Raw genomic sequence first — 19,442 nt, forward strand, 5'->3', positions numbered from 1 at the left:
GCATTTCGCGGCAGGAAAGGTGATCTTAGTAAACAATAATATGATATGAATATATAAACACCATACCCGAAAAACTATAAATGGGGTGGGATGGGAATAATCTAAACTAAGATACAATGGGGGTTTTGTTGGGGGTGTTTTAGTATAGCAGTTAAGCTGCTATTATAGCGGGTCCATAATAATAAGGAAAAGGGAAAAAAAGGTTTAAGAGACTGTTTAAGTTATAAAGGGGAATGACGGGGGGGGGGGGGGGGGGGGGGGCGCTTAGGGGTAGAGGAGATCTTGGCTACTAGTGTGTTGTGACGATGTATGTGGTCTTGGGGTGCTGGAGGCTGTGGTTTACTTACTTACTTACTTACTTACTTACTTATATTGGAGATTTTACGTGCGCTTTCCGACTCACACGTATTTCGCACACGGGCAGCTAAAACTTCAATCCCTTAAACTAGGTAAACCCTCGGTACCATGGTGGAATATAGGAAATAGAACAAACTAGACGCAAACGTAAAACAGCCTTCAATAGGGCCAAACGCGACCACAACCATATACCGGTAGCTCACGAACTAAACCACGAGGTCCAAAAACTAGTCAAAATAGCCAAAACCAGAGATTGGAATTTTTTTGTGAAGGACTAAATAACCGCACAGATGCCAGAACAGTCTGGCGAAAAATCCACGACATTAGAGGCCTAAAACGTCACAAAAAAACACCCAACATAAACAACTCAACCAACCCTACCGAAAAGGCAAATAACCTAGCAAACCACTTCTCGGCCATAAGCAGTAACAATAACTTCAGCGATAAATTCCAACATAAACTCAAAGCAGAAGCCAAACCTACTAAAGAACCAAATAATGATAACCTCGAAATAAACCAACCTTACTCAATGGAAGAACTCCAAAATAGGAAAAAGGGAACTGCCCCAGGACTAGACCTAACATCCTACCAAATAATCAAAAAACATAAAGCCCAGACCAAAACGGTTTCACTCCTGGCCGCTAAACCTTAGACAATCTCGCCCGGCTAGAACAGGACATCATGACAGGACAACTCAACAAACAATACACAACAGGCATCTTTCTGGACTTCTCAAAAGCATTCGACATGGTTTGGCACAACGGGCTAATACAAAAACTAAAAAAATAGGACTAAAAGGACAAATCATAAACTACATCCAGGACTTTCTAAACGATCGTAAAATAACCGTGGGTATAGACCAAACACTATCCCCTAGAAATAGCCCTCAGCCCCACACTCTTTAATATAATGATAAATGATCTCTTCGAGGGCCTATCCCCTAAAATAAACACATCCAAATTCGCAGATGACGGAGCCCTCTGGATCCGCACTAAAAGTATACAAACATCCCAAAATCTACTGCAAAAATCCCTAAATAAAATTCAGCAATGGGCTAACAAATGGGGCTTCTCCCTAAACTCGGAAAAAACAACAGGAATAGTATTCAAACACAAAAACATGAAACAGGCCACCCCTTATCTTCAGCTAAACAACAAACCAATCAGATTCCAAAAAAACAAACTTAATTCCTAGGCCTAATTTTCGATGAACATCTCTCATGGGATGCCCACGACAAAAACCTAACCACAAAATGCATCAAAGACCTAAACACACTAAGATGTCTCACTGGCTCCAACTGGGGGGGCCTCTAAAGACACCCTCTTCTCACTATACACTTCACTAATTAGATCTAAACTAGACTACGGCTGTGCCATCTACGATACTCTAAACCAAACTCTAACCCCAAAACTAGACTCAATACAATATCAGGCTCTTAGATTAGTCACACGTACCCAACATGGCACCTCTCTCACTTCACTCCAGGCCCTTACAGGAGAAATGCCACTAAACCTACGCAGACAACACTTAACCCTAAACTTCTGGACCGCGTCCTAATCAAACCCCCTCATCCAAAACCTAATAAGCCAAAATATCCGTCCTCAAAATCAAGCTGGATCAGTATTTTCTAGTTCCTTTAGATTAGCTTGGTTGCAGATCTTGTGAAATTTATCCCAGTTAGCCTGGTTATAGCTGAATTTAGGTTCTGAGTTTTCTGTTTGGGTAGGGACTTTAAGTATTGCCTATGGTTATGTTTATTGGGAAGTGGTCACTTCCTAGTGGGGCGTCGTGAACTTCCCATTGAGTACTTTGTGCAAGATCTGCTGTGCAAATAGTTAGGTCGATAGCCGACATGTCTCATTTTTGTTTGTCATATCTGGTTGGTTGGTTGTTATTTAATAGTACGAGATCGTTTGTTTCTATCCATTCAGAGATTAGTTTGCCGTGGTTATCTAGTTTATCGCCTGTGCCCCAGGAAGGGTGGTGGGCGTTAAAATCTTCTAGGAATATTGTTGATTTATTGCATGTTTGTAGTAGTTTGTTTAGGTCCTCGGGTTGGATTTTTTGTTCTCGCCAGTGGTAGATATTTATGATGTTTATTTTTTGGTTATTTAGTGTGATTTGAATACCGTTTGCTTCTAGGTTTGGGGTGTTTATCTTAATTTCCTCATAGTTTATATCTTCTCTAATTAGTATGATTAATCCTCCTGATGCTCTAGCGGTTTTAGTTTTGGCTCGATCTGTTCTGACTGTAATTTGCTAGGGTAATTTGCTAGGGTAAATTTAGATTTCTTTGAGAATTTAGTTTCCTGGATGCAAGCAATATGCGGTCCTTTGTTTAGTTTAAATTTTGCTTTAAGTTCGTGTCCGTGAGAGTTAAGCCCGTCAGCATTCGACTGGAATACATTTAGACCTGTCATTATTTGGGTTTTTCGCGTTTGGAGATTGGGTTTATAGTGTGTTTTTTTACTTTGAGATTGCTGAGTAGAAGCCTTGGTAGAAGGATTCGAAGGTTTGAGTACTAAGTCTAAGTTTGTGCGCTACCTGATTATAGGGCTTTTATGCTGGGTTTATTTCCTTAAGCATGTAAGCAAGCAGGATGGTTATGCTGTTTAGTTTGGTATTGGGAAGTGTTTGGGGTTTTCGTTTATGGTTTTTGTTTTTTTAGGGGCTGAACGAGTAATCTCATTTATGTCCTCATCGGTTGTGAATTCGCAATCGTTTGTATTATTTTGGTTTATTTTGGTTTATTTCCTCACTCTCCATGGGGGTTGTTTGAGTGTCTGGCTGTGTTTGCGTTTGCGTGCTGGGTGTGCCTGTGGTTTGATTGCTGTTTGAGTTTTCGGGTTGTGCTTGCTTGGGTTTGGTTGTTGTTGCCCTGGTGGCGGGGGGTTGTATGTTGTTAGGTTGGGTCGTGGCGGGTGAGATGTGGTTTGTTTTGCGTGCTGTGTTGGGTGTGGTGGTGGTTTGTAGGTTGTGTGTGTGGTGGATGGGTGTTTGGATTGCTGGGTGTACTCCTTGCAGGATGCCATCCCATGCGGAGACTAGATGAGGGGTGTTGTCTGGTTGCGGTGTGGGTAGTAGTGGTTGTTTTGGATGCCGTGTTTGTCTTCTTGTTTGGAGTTTGGCCGTGTCTATGTTGATGTGTCTGTTGGCCTGTTGTGTGAAGGTGTGTCTGTGGGGGCATTTGTTTGAGAGTGAGGAGTGTTCTGTGTTTTTACAGTGTATGCACCAGGGTGCGCAAGTCCCTGGCAGTCAGTTTGGGCGCATTTTCTACATTTAGTTTTTTGGAATTTGCATTGGTTTGCTGTGTGGTTGTACTGAAGGCAGTTTGAGCATTGTTTAACTTGTTTGATATAGGGTTTAACTTCTAATTTGGTGGCTGCGCCGAAGGAGATGAATTTAGGGGCTTCTGGATATTTTGCAGATTTTTGGAAGTTGATTATGACTTTTGGGGTGTTTGAGGTTTTTCCGTTTCTATTTGATGTGATTCTTCTAGTGCTGGTGATTTTAGGTTGAGGGAAAGTGTCTGTGTTATCGTTGGCTTCTTTTACGTACATTAGTAGGTCTTCTTCAGTTGCTCTAGGATTGACCCTAATTACTCCTCTAGTGTAGAGCTGCCAGTTAAGGGTTGCGTGCGGTACTGTGAATTGAAATATTTGTGTGATTTTTTTGGCTGCGTTAAGGGAATCTTGATCTGGGAAGATTATCTGGAATCCTTTATGGGCTTCTTTAATTTTATCGAAGTGAATATTTTTTTTTTAACCATATTCCTACTTTATTGGCGGTTAGGCATTTAGATAGGGTGTTTATGGGGCCGGCTGCAAAGAAGCAAAGAGCGAAGGTAACTATGGATGCAGGAAAGGTAGGTGGTGCGGGTGTAGTGTTGGAGGAGTCCAGTTTCCGTTTCTTAGGGTTGATTGTTTGTGTGGGCGATTCGGCAGTTTTGGTAGGTGAGGCGACTGGGGATTCTGAGCCGAAATCGTCAGGGATGAGTGTATCGATTGACCGGTCGGAAGTGTTGTGTGCTTCCGCTGGTGTTGGTGTGTCAGTTTGGAGGATGTCTGTCTGGATGATGAAGCGTGCGTCGGACATGTTGGTGTGGAGATGGGGTGAGTGGGTGTAGTAAGTGAGTTGTGGTGAGTAGTAGTGAGTAGTAGTGAGTGAGAGGTGTTTAAGGAGGGTGTTTGTGTGGTGTATGAGTGGCTAGGTGAGCTGTGTTTAGCTGTTTTTACGGTTGTAGTGATGGTTTAGGGTGTTTGGGGGTTTGTTTGTTGGCTAGGGTTTTTAAGGTTTTTGGTTTTTAGCGGGCTTGGGTGTGAGTAATTTTTACTAAGGTGTGTGGGTGTGTTGTGATAATTACCGTCGGTTCCTCTTTTGGCTGGCTAACAGTGGATACTGTGCTGGCTTGGGAGGCTTGGCTGGGTGTGAGTGGCTCGGTGGCTGGAGCGCTTGGTAGGCTGGAGAGGTGTTGCCAGCTTCGAGTACAAACTGCGTGGCTGTGGTCTGGGTAACTGGTCTTTATATAGTTGTTGTATGGTTAAGCGGGCAGTTTGTACCCCAAGCGAGCAACACCTCCCAAGCCAGCACAGAGCATTGCCTGATAGCCAGCCAAGGAGAACTCCAACATCGGTAATTATCACGTCATCCTTTCAGCCTTATTCACATACTCTTACAATCACTCTCACCGTTTGTTTGTTTGTTGTTTAACGCCGAACCTAGCAGTGTTCCAGCTACAGGACAGCGGTTTGAAAATAAACGAGTCTTGGCCAGACAATCAGTTGCAGTTTGTACTCCCAGCGAGCAACACTTCCCAAGCCAGCACAGAGCATTGCCTGATAGCCAGCCAAGGAAACTCCATCATCGGTAATTATCACGTTATCCTTATTCACATACTCTTAAAATCACTCTCACCGAATTAATCATAAAACCCCTAAATCCTTAAAAAACAACAACACTAAATAACCAACACCTTATCCTACCCAATCTCCCTAACACAGCTCGCACTCTACTCACACCCACGCCCACCACTCAAACACACCCTTTGACCCAACTCCTAAAAACAAAAAACACCTAATCCCCCCTTCTCCTAAACACAACGCTCGCTCTTTCCTACTCACCACCCACGCCCACCACTCACATACCTCCACTCCTTCGACTAAATATCTCTTAATCCCCGCTTTCCACTTGTCTCACCTTATCCCAGCCTTCCAGAATCAAACTTAATCTTCAATAAATAATCCATTTCCCAAACCCTCCTACTAAAACCAACAACAAATAACCACCGCAACCTCCTCCGCCTCCTAAACGCAAATCACCAAGTAAAAACAACAAACCAACTCACCTCCCCAAAACACTCCACCACCACTCACCACAACACACGATCTCCAACACAACACCCAAACAATATGACTGACACCCGCAACGCCACACTCGCAGACATTCCAGATCCTTACTCACCCACGCCTGCGGAAGCGCACAACACTTCTGGGAGGTCACTCGAAAACATCGTCCCGACCGAGTATGGCGAAAACACGACATACACCACCCCAACCAAACCAGCTAACTCGCCACCACAAAACACCAAAAAACGCAAACTCGACACATCCACTCCACCTCCATCGCCAACACCCTCCCCGGCCGCCTTCCTCACCACCTTCGCCCTCTACTTCTTCTCAGCAGGCTCAGGCACCACTCTCTCACTAGAACTTTCGGCAGACAAAATAGGACTTTGGTTCAAAAGACAAAAAATAAATTACAACAATATTAAAAAAGCCAACAAAGGATACCAGATAATCTTTCCTAACCGAGAATCTTACAACGCAGCAAATAAAATAACTCAAATATTCCACGTCACGGTAATCAAACAAACACCTAATTGGCAACAATATACACGAGGCGTAATTAGGGTTAACCCAAGGGAAACAACTGAGGACTTACAATTATACTCTCTAGAAGCTAACATAAACCAAGACCAAAACCCTCAACCCCTAATCACCAGCACGCGCAGAATAACCTCAACTAGAAACGGAAAAACGGTCCCAACCTCCATTGTCATAATCAACTTTAAAAAAACCGCTAAATTCCCTGAAGCCCCCAAACACATATCCTTCGGAGCCCACACCAACTTAGAAGTCAAACCCTATATAAAGCAGGTTAAGCAATGTTCAAAGTGCCTCAAATACAACCACACTGCTTCCCAATGCACCTACCCTAAAACTAAATGTAAAAAATGCGCACAAACAGACTGCCCAGGCACATGCACACCCTGGTGCATCCACTGCAAATCCACCCAACACACCTCACTTTCAAACCAATGCCCACACAGACACACACTCACCCAGCAGGCCAACAAACACATAAACATAGAAACGGCTAAAATCCAAACACGAAAATTTGCTACACCTGCATCTAAACCACTCCTCCCTACACCACACCCAAACACCATCCCACAAACAAACACCACACCCATAACCGACAGCTCTGTCTGGGACCCCTACCGAGAAACCGCACCCACCTCACACACACAAGCAGCCACTCAACCAACCACGAACCCTCCCAAAACATCAACCCCCGCATGCAAAACAAACCTCAAAATGACCACCACAACACGACCCTCATCCAAGCACCCTACAGCCCATATGGCAACAACGCTCTCCCACAAGCAAGCACAACAACAAAACACAAACACTAAGAAAACATCAGCTACACCCATCCCGCCAACACCTTCACAACCCTCCACATCACATGCCTCCCCCATGGAAACTCAACCAGCTAAACCTAATCCAACCCATGACGAAGATTTCTCCACTACTGAGGAAACAATAGACACTACTCCAACTAAAACAAACCAAACTTCCCAACCAGCCAACACCCCAAACCTAAATAACCTCACCTTACTCCTAGCATATATGCATAGTCAAAACTCACCAAAAGCTAGTATGGAATCCTTCCACAAAGTAGCTTTCAATCTAAAATTAACCGATCTTCCCTTCTTCCTCTTTAACCTCCATCTAAAAGAACTCACCGAATAAAATAAAAACTAAAAACTAAATCACCAATCACCCGAAACCAATAATGGAAGGACTAAATATTTTTCAGTGGAACGCCAACGGACTCACCTCCCACGGCCATGAACTAAAAACTAAATTTAAACTAAATAAAGGCCCTCACATTGCTTGTATACAGGAAACCAAATTCTCAAAAAAATCGAAATTCACACTACCTAACTACAACTCAGTTAGAACTGACAGAGCTAAACCGAAAACAAGAAGAGCCGCAGGAGGACTAATCATATTTATCAGGGAAGATATAAATTACGAAGAAATAAAAATAGACACGCCAAACCTAGAAGCCAACGGCATTAAAATCACATTAAATAACCGAAACATAAACATCATAAATATTTACCACTGGGCGGAACAAAAAGTCCAACCTGAGGATCTAAACAAACTACTCAAAATAAGCGATAAATCTACTATATTCCTAGGAGACTTTAACGCTCACCATCCTACATGGAGCATAGATGATAAAATAGATAATCATGGCAAATTAATCTCCGAATGGATAGAAACAAACGACCTAGTACTCCTTAATAGCAACCAACCCACGAGGTACGATAAGATAAACAAAAAAATGTCGGCTATCGACCTAACCATATGCACCGCAGATCTAGCCCAAAGCACTCAATGGGAAGTACACGACGTCCCGCTAGGTAGCGACCACTTCCCCATAAACATAACCATAGGAAATACAAACGTACCAATCCAAACAGAAAACCAAGAACCAAAATTCCATTACAACAAAGCTAACTGGGACCAATTCCAAGATATCTGCAACGAAGCTAACTTAAACGAAATAGAAAATAATGATCCAGAAACCTATTGTAAAAACCTAACAGACTATATAATAAACGCAGCCAAAACCTCCATCCCCTTCAAAACATCTAAGACAGGCAAACCGACGGTACCATGGTGGAATGAGGAAATAGAACAGACTAGACGAAAACGTAAATCAGCCTTCAATAAAGCAAAACGCGACTACAAATATTTAAACATAGCCCACGAACTAAACCACCAGGTTCAAAAACTAGTCCAAATAGCCAAAAGTAGAGACTGGAAAAAATTCTGCGAAGGTATAAATAACCGTACAGATGCCAGAACGGTCTGGCGCAAAATCCACGCCATTAGAGGCTTAAAACGACATAAAAAAAAACCTAACATTAACAACTCAACCAACCCCGCCCAAAAAGCAAATAATCTCGCCAACCACTTTTCAGCCGTTAGCAGTAACAGCAACTTCAGCCAAACATTCCAAGATAAACTTAAAACAGAAAACAAACCCACAAAAGAACCAAACAATAACAATCTAGAAATAAATCAACCCTACACAATGGAGGAGCTCCTCTACGTAATCCAAAACAGGAAAAAGGGCACAGCCCCAGGATTAGACCTAACCTCTTACCAAATAATTAAAAAACTCCCCCTAAAACTGCTCCAGGCACTACTCAAACTATACAATCTCATCTACCTAAACGGACAGGTTCCTACTCCCTGGAAACAGGCCCTAGTCATACCAATCCCTAAACCTAATAAACCACCTAATCAAGCTAACTCATATAGACCAATATCCCTAACTTCAAACTTATGTAAAGTAATGGAATCAATGGCTAAAAATAGATTACAACATTACTTAACCCAAAATAACAACATAAACCCAGATCAAAGCGGTTTCACTCCTGGCCGCTCAACCCTAGATAACCTCGCCCGACTAGAACAAGATATTAAGACAGGACAACTAAATAAACAATATACCACAGGCATCTTCTTAGACTTCTCTAAAGCTTTCGACATGGTATGGCACGATGGGCTAATACAAAAACTTAAAAAAATAGGACTCAAAGGTCAGATAATAAACTACATCCAGGACTTCCTAAACAATCGTAAAATAACCGTGTGTATAGACCAAACTCTATCGGACCAATGTCCCCTAGAAAATGGCACTCCACAGGGCAGTATCCTCAGCCCCACCCTCTTCAATATAATGATAAACGATCTATTCGAGGGTCTATCCCCTAAAGTAAACACATCAAAATTCGCGGATGATGGAGCCATCTGGATCCGCACTAAAAGCATGAAAATGGCCAAAAATCTACTCCAAAAATCTCTTAATAAAATACAACAATGGGCTGACAAATGGGGCTTCTCCCTTAACTCAGAAAAAACAACAGGAATAGTATTCAAACATAAAAACATGAAACCCGCCTCCCCAATCCTCCAGCTAAACAATCAAACAATCAAATTTCAAAAACAAACCAAATTCTTAGGACTTATTTTCGATGAACATCTCACCTGGGATGCTCATATCCAAAACCTAACAACTAAATGCAGTAAAGACCTAAACACCCTAAGATGCCTAACTGGCTCTAACTGGGGAGCCTCCAAAGATACTCTCCTCTCTCTCTACATATCCCTAATTAGATCAAAACTAGACTACGGCTGCGCCATATACAACACCCTAAACAACTCTCTATCTAAAAAACTTGACTCAATACAATATCAGGCTCTCAAACTCATTACACGCACCCAACATGGCACCTCCTACACCTCACTTCAGGCCTTAACAGGAGAAATGCCACTAAGTCTACGCAGGGAACAGCTAAGCTTAAATTTCTGGGCCGCGTCCCAATCAAACCCTCTCATCCAAAACTTAATAAACCAAAACATCAGCCCTAAAAACCAAGCTCTAGCTCGTAAACACCCCTTACTTACCCCAATATCCCAAAGAATAACAAACTACCTAAATGAACACCAAATTAAAAATCTTAAACAAAACTGCAAACAATCAAATATCTTCACCCCTAAACTTAAAATACCCAAAATAGACACAACACTAGCTAGCCAAATAAATAAACAAACCGACCCAAACATAGCTAAAACTACCACACTAGCATACATACACAAAAATTGGCCAAATTGGTGTCACATTTACACGGACGGATCCTCAGATCCGACCTCCAAACACACGGGTTTCGGAGTCCATACCACACAACCAACTAAAACCACACAATCCTTCCGACTCCCAAATAACCAATCAATATTCACGGCCGAACTAATGGGCATGGCCTCAGCCCTCCACAATCAAGAATCCAAAAACAACCAAAAAATCCTAATACTTACTGACTCCCTAAGTGGACTACAAGCCCTCCAAAACAAAAATACCAAAAACCGACCTAAATTAATAAATCAAATACTTAAAAGCTCCAACGACCTAACAAAAGCAGGCAAACAAATAACCTTCTTGTGGATACCCGCCCACGTAGGAATATACGGTAATGAAAACGCCGATAAAGCAGCTAAACTATCCCTCAAAATCCCAGAAATAAGCTTAAACTTACCCATCTCAAAATCAGAAATTAAAAGTGTAAACAAACAAAAAATCACAAAAAAATGGCATAACCTATATCTAAACTCAAATAGCCAAATCAAAAGAGTGCTCAGCAAACCACTAACCAAACCAAAATTTCTCCATCCATCAAAAAAAATCGACAGAGTAATCACTAAACTCCAAACAGGACACACCAACCTAAATAACCACCTAAAAAAATTTAAAAAACACACTACAGGTAACTGCCCACACTGCAAACAACCAGAAACCCCAGAACACGCACTCATCCACTGCACACACTACCTAACACATCGAACCGCATTACAAACCACCCTCAATCTAAACAAGGCTCTCACTCTAGAAGCAATACTAAACCCACAAAATAAACTAGAAAACTTCAAGGCCTTAGGCGTATTCTTAATCAAAACGGAACTAATAAAACGCATCTAAAACCATAATAACCTACCAAATCAAAATCACAAAAACAAACAATCATCCACCATACCCAGCTCCCTTAGTTCTCCTCCCCAACCCCATCGGCATCTATTCCAAATCTCAAAATTCCCAAATTCTATATAAGCAACCCCTAAAGCCCCCTCTTGGGTTGCACAGACCACCCTCGCCCCTTTCGGAAACACATTAAATGGCCTGGCCGGGCCCGTGTGCGAAATACGCGTCAGTCGGAAAGCGCACGTTAAATCTCCAAAGTAAGTAAGTAAGTAAGCGGGCAAATTAAAAATCTTAAACAAAACTGCAAACAATCAAATATCTTCACCCCTAAACTCAAAATACCCAAAATAGACACAACAGCCAAATAAATAAACAAACCGACCCAAACATAGCTAAAACTACCACACTAGCATACATACACGAAAATTGGCCAAATTGGTGTCACATTTACACGGACCGATCCTCTGATCCGACCTCCAAACACACAGGTTTCGGAGTCCATACCACACAACCAACTAAAACCACACAATCCTTCCGACTCCCAAACAACCAATCAATATTCACGGCAGAACTAATGGGCATGGCCTCAGCCCTCCATAAGCAAGAATAAAAAAAACACACAAAAAATCCTGATACTTACCGACTCCCTAAGTAGACTGCCAAATACCAAAAACCGACCTAAATTAATAACCCAAATACTTAAAAGCTCCAACGACTTAACTAAGGCAGGCAAACAAATAACCTTCTTGTGGATACCCGCCCACGTAGGAATATACGGTAATGAAAAGCCGATAAAGCAGCGAAACTATCCCCCAAAATCCCAGAAATAAGCTTAAACTTACACATCTCAAAATCAGAAATTAAAAGCGTAAACAAGCAAAAAAATCACCAAAAAAATGGCATAACCTTTATCTAAACTCAAATAGCCAAATCAAAAAAGTACTCAGCAAACCACTAACCAAACCAAAAATTCTCAATCCATCAAAAAAAATCAAACAGAGTAATCACTAAACTCCAAACAGGACACACCAACCTAAATAACCACCTAAAATATATATAAAAACACACTACAGGTAACTGCCCACACTGCAAACAACTAGAAACCCCAGAATACGCACTCATCCACTGCACACATTACCTGACACATCGAACCGCATTACAAACCACCCTCAATCTAAACAAGGCTCAATACTAAACCCACTAAACCCACAAAATAAACTAGAAAACTTCAAGGCCTTAGGCGTATTCTTAATCAAAACGGAACTAATAAAACGCATCTAAAAGCACTATAATCTACCAAATCAAAATCACATAAACAAACAAACATCCACCATACCCAGCTCCCTTAGTTCTTCTCCCCAACCCCATCGGCATCTATTCCAAATCTCAAAATTCCCAAATTCTATATAAGCAACCCCTAAAGCACCCTCTCGGGTTGCACAAACCACTTTCGCCCCTTTCGGAAACACATTAAAATGGCCGGGCCGGGCCCGTGTGCGAAATACGCATCAGTCGGAAAGCGCACGTTAAATCTCCAAAGTAAGTAAGTAAGTAAGTACTCGATCCTGTTTGGTTTAGTGGATGTTATGATTAAGAAATTGCAAGTATTGGTAGCGGATAATTCTAGAAACGGCTTGTTGTGTCAGTGTTTGATATGAATGTGGCTATGGCATTGAAGATGTTTTGTGGGTTATCTGGGGAGAAAAGTTTGGAGATGTTGTGTTGAAAGGAAGGAGGGATAGCAGTAAAAAGTTGGGAGCGCTGGGTGCTGGCGACAGGACAGTTGTTAAAAACATGTTTAGATCCTCGGGTGTGTTACAGTGATTACAGTTTCCATCTGCATGTCTGTTTTGTGGAGTGTATTGCAGTGAGTATTACTAGTAGTTCCGCCGTGTTGTTGTTTGAGTGGTTTTGGTAGTGGAAGTTAGTGGAGATGGGCGGATTTTGTGTTATATACAAAAGGTATTTACAGGTTGTATACAAATATATACAGTAGCTGGGGGAGTTAGCTGACATGCAGCTATACTTTAAGCAAAAAATGGTATATACAATGAGATATATTTAAAGGGTAAAAAAGGGTAGATGGTAGGTTAACTTATCTAGCCTTGCTAGGTGGCTGGCAAGTACGTGGGGGGGGGGGGGGGGGGGTGTCCGGGTGAACAGTGGCGGCCAGCCGGCCGGCTTGTGCGTTCGAGAGTCCGAATCCCTGTGTTGTTAGCTGGTGGTTGGTGCTATTAATCAAGTGGATGGTGGTGTTGGTGGTGATTTGGTATATCAACTCATATATCAGCTGAATTGGCCTCAGGGGGTGTGATTACCTCTGCGGGAAAAACATACGTTGTTTCATCTCCAACTGAGAAATTTGAATGACGGGACTGACTGACTGATATAGAAGTTTTAACGTGCGCTTTCCAACTGCAGCGTATTTCGCACACGGGCCTGGCCGGACCATTTAGTGTATTCCGAGAAGGGTGAAAGTGGTGTGTGCAACCCAAGAGGGGGCTTTTAGGGGTTGCTTATATTGATTTTTTGAAATTTTTAAATTTGGAATAAATGCCGAGGTGGGTGGAGGAGGGAACTAAGGGAGCCGGGTGAGGTGGGTGTTTGTATGTTTATTGGATTTTGGATTGGTAGATTAATTAATTTTTAGATGCGCTTAATTAGGTCTGTTTTGATTAGGAATACGCCTAGGGCCTTGAAGTTTTCTAGTTTATTTTGAGGGTTTAGTATTTCATCTAGAGTAGGAACCTTATTTAGATTGAGGGTGGTTTGTAGTGTGGTTCTGTGTGTTTGATAGTGGGTGCAGTGAATGAGTGCGTGTTCTGTGGTTTCGGGTTGTTTGCAGTGGGGGCAGTTGTTTTAAGTTGTTTTAGGTGGTTATTTAGGTTAGTGTGTCCTGTTTGGAGTTTTGTAATTAATCTGTCAATTTTTTTAGAGGGGTGTAGGATTTTAGGTTTGGCTAGTGGTTTTCTGAGCACTTTTTTTATTTGGCTATTTGAGTTTTGATATTGATTATGCCATTTTTTGGTTATTTTTTGTTTGTTTACACTTTTAATTTCTGATTTTGAGATGGGTAGGTTTAGGCTTATTTCTGGTATTTTGAGAGATAATTTAGCTGCTTTATCGGCGCTTTCGTTGCCGTAAATTCCTACATGGGCGGGGATCCACAAGAAGGTTATTTGTTTGCCTGCTTTTGTTAGGTCGTTGGAGCTTTTAAGTATTTGGGTTATTAATTTAGGTCGTTTTGGGGTATTTTTGTTTTGGAGGGCTTGTAGTCCACTAAGGGAGTCAGTGAGAATTAGGATTTTTTTGTTGTTTTTAGATTGTTGGTTATGCAGGGCTGAGGCCATGCCCATAAGTTCGGCCGTGAATATAGATTGGTTGTTAGGAAGTCGGTAAGATTGTGTGGATATAACTGGTTGTGTGGTATGGACTCCGAAGCCTGTGTGGTTGGAGATCGGGTCTGAAGATCCGTCAGTGTATATGTGACACCAATTTGGCCAATTTTCGTGTATGTATGCAAGTGTGGTGGTTTTAGCTATGTTTGGGTCGGTTTGTTTATTTATTTGGTTAGCTAGCGTTGTGTCTATTTGTGGTATTTTGAGTTTAGGGGTGAAGATATTTGATTTTTTGCAGTTTTGTTTAAGATTTTGAGTTTGGTGTTCATTGAGGTAGTTAGTTATTCTTTGGGATATTGGGGTGAGTAAGGGGTGTTTGCGAGCTAGAGCTTGGTTTCTTGGGCTAATGTTTTGGTTAATTAGGTTTTGGATGAGAGGGTTTGTTTGGGACGCGGCCCAGAAATTAAGGCTTAGATGTTCCCTGCGTAGATTTAGTGGCATTTCTCCTGTAAGGGCCTGAAGTGAGGTGTAGGAGGTGCCATGTTGGGTGCGTGTAATTAGTTTGAGAGCCTGATATTGTATTGAGTCAAGTTTTTTAGAAAGAGGGTTGTTTAGGGTATTGTATATGGCACAGCCGTAGTCTAGTTTTGATCTAATTAGTGTTGTATATAGTGAGAGGAGGGTATCTTTGGAGGCTCCCCAGTTAGAGCCGGTGAGACATCTTAATGTGTTAAGGTCTTTGCTGCATCTAGTTTTTAGGTTTTGGACGTGAGCCTCCCAGGTGAGGTGTTGATCGAAAATAAGTCCTAAGAATTTTGTTTGTTTTTGGAATTTGATTGTTTGGTTGTTTAGCTGGAGGATTGGGTAGGCAGGTTTCATGTTTTTATGTTTGAATACTACTCCTGTTGTTTTATCTGAGTTAAGGGAGAAGCCCCATTTGTCTGCCCATTGTTGTATTTTATTTAGAAATTTTTGGATTAAGTTTTCTGCCATTTTAATGCTTTTAGTGCGGATCCATAGGGCTCCGTCATCCGCGAATTTTGAAGTGTTTAGTTTAGGGGATAAGCCCTCGAATAGATCATTTATCATTATATTGAAGAGGGTTGGGCTGAGGATGCTGCCCTGGGGAGTGCCATTTTCTAGGGGACACTGGTCCGATAGTGTATGGTCTATACCCACGGTAATTTTGCGATTGTTTAGGAAATCTTGGATGAAGTTTATTATTTGACCTTTGAGTCCTATTATTTTTAGTTTTTGTATTAGCCCGTGGTGCCATACCATATCGAAAGCTTTAGAGAAGTCGAGGAATATGCCTATGGTGTATTGCTTGTTTAGCTGTCCTGTTTTTATATCCTGTTCTAGTCGGGCAAGGTTATCGAGAGTTGATCGGCCAGGAGTGAAGCCGCTTTGGTCAGGAATTATGATGTTGTTTTGGTCTAGGTAGTGCTGTAGCCTATTTTTAGTCATAAGTTCCATTATTTTGCAGGGATTTGAGGTTAGGGAGATGGGCCTATAGGAGTTTGCCTGATCTGCTGGTTTATTTGGTTTAGGTATTGGGATTACTAGAGCTTCCTTCCATGAGGATGGGACCTGTCCGTTTAGGTAGACTAGGTTGTATAGTTTAAGTAAAGTTTGGAGTAGTTTGGTAGGTAAGTGTTTGATTATTTGGTAAGAGGTGAGGTCTAGGCCAGGGGCTGTTCCTTTTTTTCTATTGTTTAGTACGTGATTTAGTTCTTCTATGGTGTAAGGTTGATTTATTTCTAGGTTGTCTTGTCTGTTTTCTTTGGAGAATTTGGTTTCTTTATTTAGTTTATCTTGGAATTTCTTACTGAAGTTACTGTTGCTGCTAACTTTAGAGAAGTTTTTGGCTAGGTTGTTTGCCTTTTGGGTGGGGTTAGTGGAGTTGTTTATATTGGGGCTTTTTTTGTGCCGCTTGATGCCTCGGATGGCGTGAATTTTGCGCCACACCTTCCTAGCGTCGGTGTGGTGATTTAGCTCCTGACAGAATTTTTTCCAGTTTTTGGTTTTAGCAGTTTTAACTAGGTTTTGCACTTTGTGGTTAAGTTCATGAGCTGTTTTGAGATGAGAGGGGTCTCGTTTAGCTCTGTTGAAAGCTGATTTGCGTTTTAGTCTAGTTAGCTCTATTTCCTCATTCCACCAAGGGACAGTGGGTTTTCCTGGGTTGGATGATTTGAAGGGGATTGCGGATTTGGCTGCGTTGAATGACGGGACATAGTGCAGAATATATATAGTAGGTGGAGGATTAACAGTAACAACAATAGCATACATGAGTGGGATAACATAGGTAGGTGTGACAACAAAGGGATGGTGCTGTCACAACACGATGGACAGAAAACACATAGCTGGAAGCCACTAGGGTCATGAAGCCAACAAACAGGATGAGTGATTATTGTTTGATGAGTTCATAGTAGGCGGGTGGGATGAAATAGCCTTGATCTCTGTTGATTGATGGCTTGTGGCGGCGAATGTGGACTGCTTCTGTTAGTTTTCTTTTAGTGAAATCATGGAGGTTGTTGGCGAGGATTTGAACGTTGTCCCAGTTGATGATGTGATTGGGACAGTTGCTGATATGGTCCGAGATGGCTGATTTGCTGTCGGATTTGATGGTGGAGGTTTTATGCTCTTTGATTCTGGTGTTGATTGGGCGGAATGTTTCACCTACGTAAGATTGTCCACAATTGCAGTCAATTTTGTAGACTACACCTTTAGGCTCTTGGGGTTTAGATGTGTTCCTGCCGTTGGCTCTTAGCAGGCTGTTGAGGGAGTTGGAGCTCGTGAAGTGGGTGTCGATGTTGGCTTGCTGTTTGAGAAGGCGGCTGATGATGTGGGAGGCTTTTCCTATGAAAGGGAGGGCGATGCGGAAGGGCGCTGATCCGGGTTTAAGGGTCGCAGGTCTGGGTGTTGGATAGAGAACAGAGGCGATGACTTTGTCGACTAGTTTGGCTGGGTAATTGTTGAGGTGGGTGAAGACTTGGCGGAGGTGTGCGATCTCAGGTTTGGGGACAGCAGAGGAAAGGTTGATGGCTCGTGTGGTAAGGGTGGAGATGATGCCAGTCTTGGTTCTAAGAGGGTGGTTGGAGTTGAAGTTGAAGTGGATACACTGGTCAGTGTGGGTGGGCTTCCGGTAGACACTGGTTTGGATTCTGTTTGTTGGGCTTATGGAGACGAGGACATCTAGGAAGGGTAGTTGGTTGTCCTTTTCTCTTTCGATGGTGAACTGTACTCGGGGGTGTTGTTGGTTAAGATGTTGTAGTAGCAGGGTTGGGTCTTGGTCTTGTTTAGGATGACAAAGGTGTCATAACTCGTAATAGCCACTAGTGGAGCTACGATCGAGCCACGAAATTCCAGCCTGTTTCGGCAAGGGTAGAAACTGGACTTTTACAGTCAGTTAACTCCCTTTCCTCGGGAAGATGGATTACAGTCTGAGACTAGACTTTGTACTGACAACTCCAGTTTTGTCCGATTGTCAAAAATCAATAGCGGGGAATCTCAGAATAATACAGGCAGTGATGGTTCAGCATGGAGCCACTGCCGAACTTAATTGGCAAATCAAAAGGTCGGACTTTTCTCTTGTTTAGAAACAAAGGTGCTTATTTTGACATCAGAGCTAGCGGGCCTTTGGAAGCCTTTCAGTGTTTTTCGCATATTTTGCCTGATAATATAGCTATGTTACTACATTAGCGGCAGTGAGAACTGACAATATATCTTTACACAGTGATCATACAACTAGCTGCTCCCAGTTGGACATCGATGCCTACACGCGGAGCAGTAAACAAAGGATAAATATACAATTGGAAATAATGTATCTGTCTGTCTTTGAAAACCATGTGTAATTTGTTGAATGGACAGTGTAAGATGTGAAGCATTGTGGCAGAGATACAAGGTGGACCACAAGGAACTGTGGGTTAGAGAGAGAATATCATGTTGTCAAGTCCATTTTAGAAGCTGGGAGAGTCACTCCATACGCGGACAAGTCTGACGCGTACAACACCTCACTTTATAGCATTTTCTGGTGTCCCCCGCCGTGATATTGCTGGAATATTGCTTAAAGCGGCGTAAAACCATACTCACTCACTTTATAGCACAAGTCACTGTGAGCCAAACGTTGGTGGGACTGATAGCTCTAGTTATGTCCACGTCCAGACGAGTCTATGCCACAATTCACTTCACCAAGGACAGGCAAACAAGTTCTAAAACTCAAACGATTTTTCTACGGTATATTCTAATAAAGTAAATCTAACTTGTGCAATACAAATTAATTCGTTTTTGTGTAAATGGTCAGTTGACCAATAGATGGAAATTACCACTCGAAAACCGAAATAACCCTTTCATCATATTGATTGTTTATTAGCAGTCCTTTAGGGACCATTTCGTTGCATTAAATATTGTCAATCGATTACTTACACTGACCATATCACTTTTGGAGTTAAAAGTAACAATTTCATTTGATGCTCCGCTCAAATTCATGTGAAAGTCAGGGGCGGTTGGGTAGCCTAGCGGTTAGAGTGTTTGCTCGTCACGCCGAAGACACGGTTTCGATTCCCCGCATGGGTACAATGTGTGACGCCCATTTCGTGATATTGCTGGAATATTGCTAAAAGCGGCGTAAAACCATACTCACTCACTCTCACTCCAGTGAAAGTCTGAAGCATGTCGGGTAGAACCACGGCAGCCATATTGAAAAATCTACTTACGGCAAATAATCGGCCATTTTTGTACGAAATGTAACGTTCTAGTTGAACGTTGTCATGTGTGTTTCTCCTTTTGCTGCCATCGTACGTTCAGTTCATTAGGTTTTGGTGGAGGTAGAAAATATTTGAATATATTAGATCTAACATTCCGTGTCGTAAATTTTAGTGTTGTCAGATTAAAACTCCAGCTACTCTCCCT

The 19,442-nt window shown here is 42.1% G+C and overlaps 1 protein-coding gene across 1 annotated transcript; it reads right to left on the reverse strand.

The window, feature by feature from the left end:
• Positions 1-1,005: 1,005 nt before the first annotated feature.
• LOC139446538 (uncharacterized) lies at positions 1,006-19,228 on the reverse strand. The gene is made up of 3 exons (XM_071227840.1): positions 19,178-19,228; positions 17,215-17,769; positions 1,006-1,023 (listed from the first exon to the last, which is right to left on the reverse strand). The coding sequence occupies exons 1-3, from the start codon at positions 19,226-19,228 to the stop codon at positions 1,006-1,008; spliced, it is 624 nt and encodes a 207-aa protein (XP_071083941.1).
• Between the last annotated feature and the right edge of the window lie 214 nt (positions 19,229-19,442).

Source organism: Haliotis cracherodii, unplaced genomic scaffold (assembly GCF_022045235.1).
Source record: "Haliotis cracherodii isolate W230 unplaced genomic scaffold, xgHalCrac1.p SCAF_6, whole genome shotgun sequence".
Taxonomy (NCBI): domain Eukaryota; kingdom Metazoa; phylum Mollusca; class Gastropoda; order Lepetellida; family Haliotidae; genus Haliotis; species Haliotis cracherodii.

Coding starts and splice junctions, on each gene's coding strand:
- LOC139446538 (XM_071227840.1), bottom strand. CDS start 19,228: ATGGCTGCCGTGGTTCTACCCGACATGCTTCAGACTTTCACTGGAGTG. Junction 17,770..19,177: donor AGACTTTCACTGGAGTGAGA/GTGAGTGAGTAT, acceptor CCCCGAGTACAG/TTCACCATCGAAAGAGAAAA.